This window comes from Corvus brachyrhynchos, unplaced genomic scaffold, assembly GCF_000691975.1.
Source record: "Corvus brachyrhynchos isolate BGI_N302 unplaced genomic scaffold, ASM69197v1 scaffold535, whole genome shotgun sequence".
In the NCBI taxonomy this organism is placed as follows: Eukaryota; Metazoa; Chordata; class Aves; order Passeriformes; family Corvidae; genus Corvus; species Corvus brachyrhynchos.
This window is the reverse complement of record NW_008237901.1, coordinates 86997-90034: the sequence shown is the minus strand read 5'-3', so window position 1 is coordinate 90034 and position 3038 is coordinate 86997. Positions and strand designations below refer to the sequence as shown.

The 3038-nt window shown below is 51.6% G+C and overlaps 1 protein-coding gene across 1 annotated transcript; it reads left to right on the top strand.

The window, feature by feature from the left end:
* Nucleotides 1-14: 14 nt before the first annotated feature.
* On the top strand, nucleotides 15-3035 carry LOC103614655 (zinc finger protein 79-like; the record flags this gene model as incomplete). The annotated part of the gene is made up of 4 exons (XM_017732923.1): nucleotides 15-255; nucleotides 1014-1108; nucleotides 1437-1535; nucleotides 2320-3035. Coding segments are annotated over exons 2-4 (903 nt in total), but the record flags the coding sequence as incomplete, so codon positions are not given.
* Between the last annotated feature and the right edge of the window lie 3 nt (nucleotides 3036-3038).

Below are 3038 nucleotides of genomic sequence, written 5' to 3'. Positions count from 1 at the left end.
GGGAAAATGATAAAAAAAACCCCAAGACCTCCCCACCCCCCACCCCAAAATCCACCCCGTTGTCCTTTCACCTCGGTGGGGTTCCTTCGGATGTGGCGATCCCTTTATTTCCATTTATTTTAGTAGGATGGCAAAACACCGAGGAATAAATGAAGCAGGATGAGATGCTGGTGGGGGCTCCAAAATAAATAAAAATAAAGGGAAAAATAGCAGGAGGGATCCGTGCTGGAAATCGGCCGTTTATGCCCAGCATCAGTAAGTCGCTCAGAACCTGCAAATCCACCCTTTTCCCAACCCGTCCTCCAGGATTTAAATTAATAAAAATGAAATGAGTAATTCGGATCCTTACGGACCCGCTGCTTCCCGAGGAGGATGAGGAAGGACGGGGGGAGCAAGGGGAATTTGCTTTTCCGTGATTTTTGTAAAGGAAAGCATCAAAGACTCTTCCTACAGCTGGCAAAACTCCAGGTTTTCCCCTAACGCTCAGGGGATAATGGGGAAATAACGGGGTGATTTATCGTTTTTGGGCAGGAGGAGTGATTGCTGGGGGGGGTTGGGGATGATTGTGACGGGATTCTCTGGGAAGAGATTCCTAGACTCTGGGGATGAGCACCCAGTGTTTGGTGCATTGGGAATGAGCTGTGTGGGTAAAATTTGCGTGAAAATGAATTTTAGGGTCCAGATCTCTCAGCATAGCCTTGTCTGCAGATGACAGAAACTTGTTCTTCCTGGAAGGGGTTTTATCCCTTTTCAGTTACTTTTTAAGGAATCTTTGCATTTCTGTTCTCCCTTTCTGCTTCTTCCTGCCTATTAATTTTTGGAAAAAAGGAAAATTCCTGAGGCAGTAGGGGCAAAAGGTTGGAATTTCCTGCAGCACTGTGGGGGGAAGGATGGAGGGGTTTGTTTACCACCTGTCCCACGCCGTGATCCAACTTGGCCACGCCGTTGCCTTATTAGGGAATAATTATCCATTAAATTTTCAGTGCTTAATCCTCTCTTCTGGGTTCCCACAGCCCGGCCATGGAGCCCTGTGTGGTGCTGGACCCACGACAGAGAGCTCTGTATCGCAACGTGATGCAGGAGAGCTACGAGACACTCATGGCACTGGGTGAGGAGCCCACCCCTTCCTGGTGGAAAATTTGGGGGTGGGATGGATGATTCACCTTGTTGGAATGCAAGGGGTGCAGGGCAGGGCAGCACCTACAAATCCCCCTTTTCCCAACCTGTCCTCTGGGAATAATAATAAATGAACGATTGGGATCCTCACCCACTTGCTGCTCCCCAAGGAAGATGAGGAAAGGCAGGGGGAGCAGTGGGAATCAACTTCTCCATTATTTTCTGGCAGACGACAGCACTAAACCCTCTTACTACAGTTGGGAAAACTCTGGTTTTCCCCACAAACTCAAGCTCCGGGGATGAAAAATTATGTTTTCCAGAATTCCCCATTTCCAAGCCTGACCTCCTGTCCCGCCTGGACCACGGGGAGGAACCGACAGCCCTGGATCTCCACATATCCCAGGATACCCCAGCTGCAGGTGAGGCTCCAATTCTGCTCCTGCACGTGCAGGAGGGGGTTTTATGCTGCCCATCCTTCCCTAAAACAGGTGGAATAAAAAGCAGAAGGGTTCCTTTCCCCTTCGCCTTCCTTTTCCCACCACCTTCCCATGTTCCCAGCCCCAGAATTACCCAACAAGTTGTATCTGTTCAAAAAGGAGCCTGTGGAGCAGTGGGAAAAAATGCTGAGAAGGGATTTAATCCATGAAATAGGTAATGGATAATGGGCAAACTCTGGGTTAGAAAAACAGATTAAAAGTTTAGGACACTACTCTCAGACCTGGAGGAGGCACTTCCTCCTGGAGACTCTCCTGGAACTTTCTCCGGGAAGTTCCTCCTGGAGGAGGAACTTAACAAAACCTGGGAGAGAAATTTGTTGTTGAGAACTGAACACCAGGAATGCAGTATTTATAAAGTACAAAGACACATCGCATAAAACAGAGATGTTCATTCTGGGAAAAAAGGTAATAAAAAGGCAGAAAATGTGGATAATCGGCGTGAGAAGAGAGAAATAAAAAACTAATTGAAGATAGAATGTTAATTAATTAAGAGAACTACATAACTTGTGAGGCAATGAGTGCTAATTCCTTTTTCTGCTAAAATATGTAAATCGTTCAAAGTTTTGATACTTTTGGTGGAGTGATCCCAAAGTACCTTCGGCGTTGAACAAAGGAATGTCGAATAAAGGAATGTTTCCAACCTAGCACATTCACTGGGGACTTTGTTTCTTGGTTTTTCTTTGTGTCTGGCTGTCTTTGCCTACAGAGCATGGAGCAGGAGCAGGAGCAGGGCAGGAAGCACCTCAGGAAGAACCTGCTGAGGAAAAGCCCAACACAGACAAGAAGCACCCTCAGCTCTCCGCAAGCTGGAGCGAGAACCACGCTGCCAACACCTGCGGCGAGTGTGGGAAGACCTTCAGCCACAAATCAGCCCTAGTGAAGCACCGGAAAATCCACACTGGCGACCGCCCACACACATGTCCTGACTGCGGGAAGGGCTTCATCCAGCGCTCCGACCTCACCATCCACCGGCGCGTGCACACAGGTGAGCGGCCCTACGGCTGCCCCGAGTGCGGGCGCCGCTTCAGCGTCAGCTCCTCGCTGCTCACGCACCGGCGCACGCACGTGCCCGGCACCACTCAGCCTGACCGCTGCCCTCAGTGCGGCCGCAGCTTTGCTGACGCTGCAGCGCTGGCCCGGCACCAGAAGAGCCACCTGGGCGGGAAGCCCTTCGAGTGTGGCGTGTGCGGCAAGGCCTTCGCCTGGAGCTCCCACCTCGACCGCCACATGCGCACCCACGTCACCACCATCGCCGCCGGGGATGAGGAGGGTGCGGAGGCAGAAGAGGAGCCCCCGCCGGCCCCGCGGAAATGTGCCGACTGCGGGAAGCGCCTCAACCACCAGACAGACCCACAGCGCTTTAAGCACAAGGGCACGCAGACCCCGCTGGCTGTCGCCGGCGCTGGCCCTGTGCCACCGCCCCAC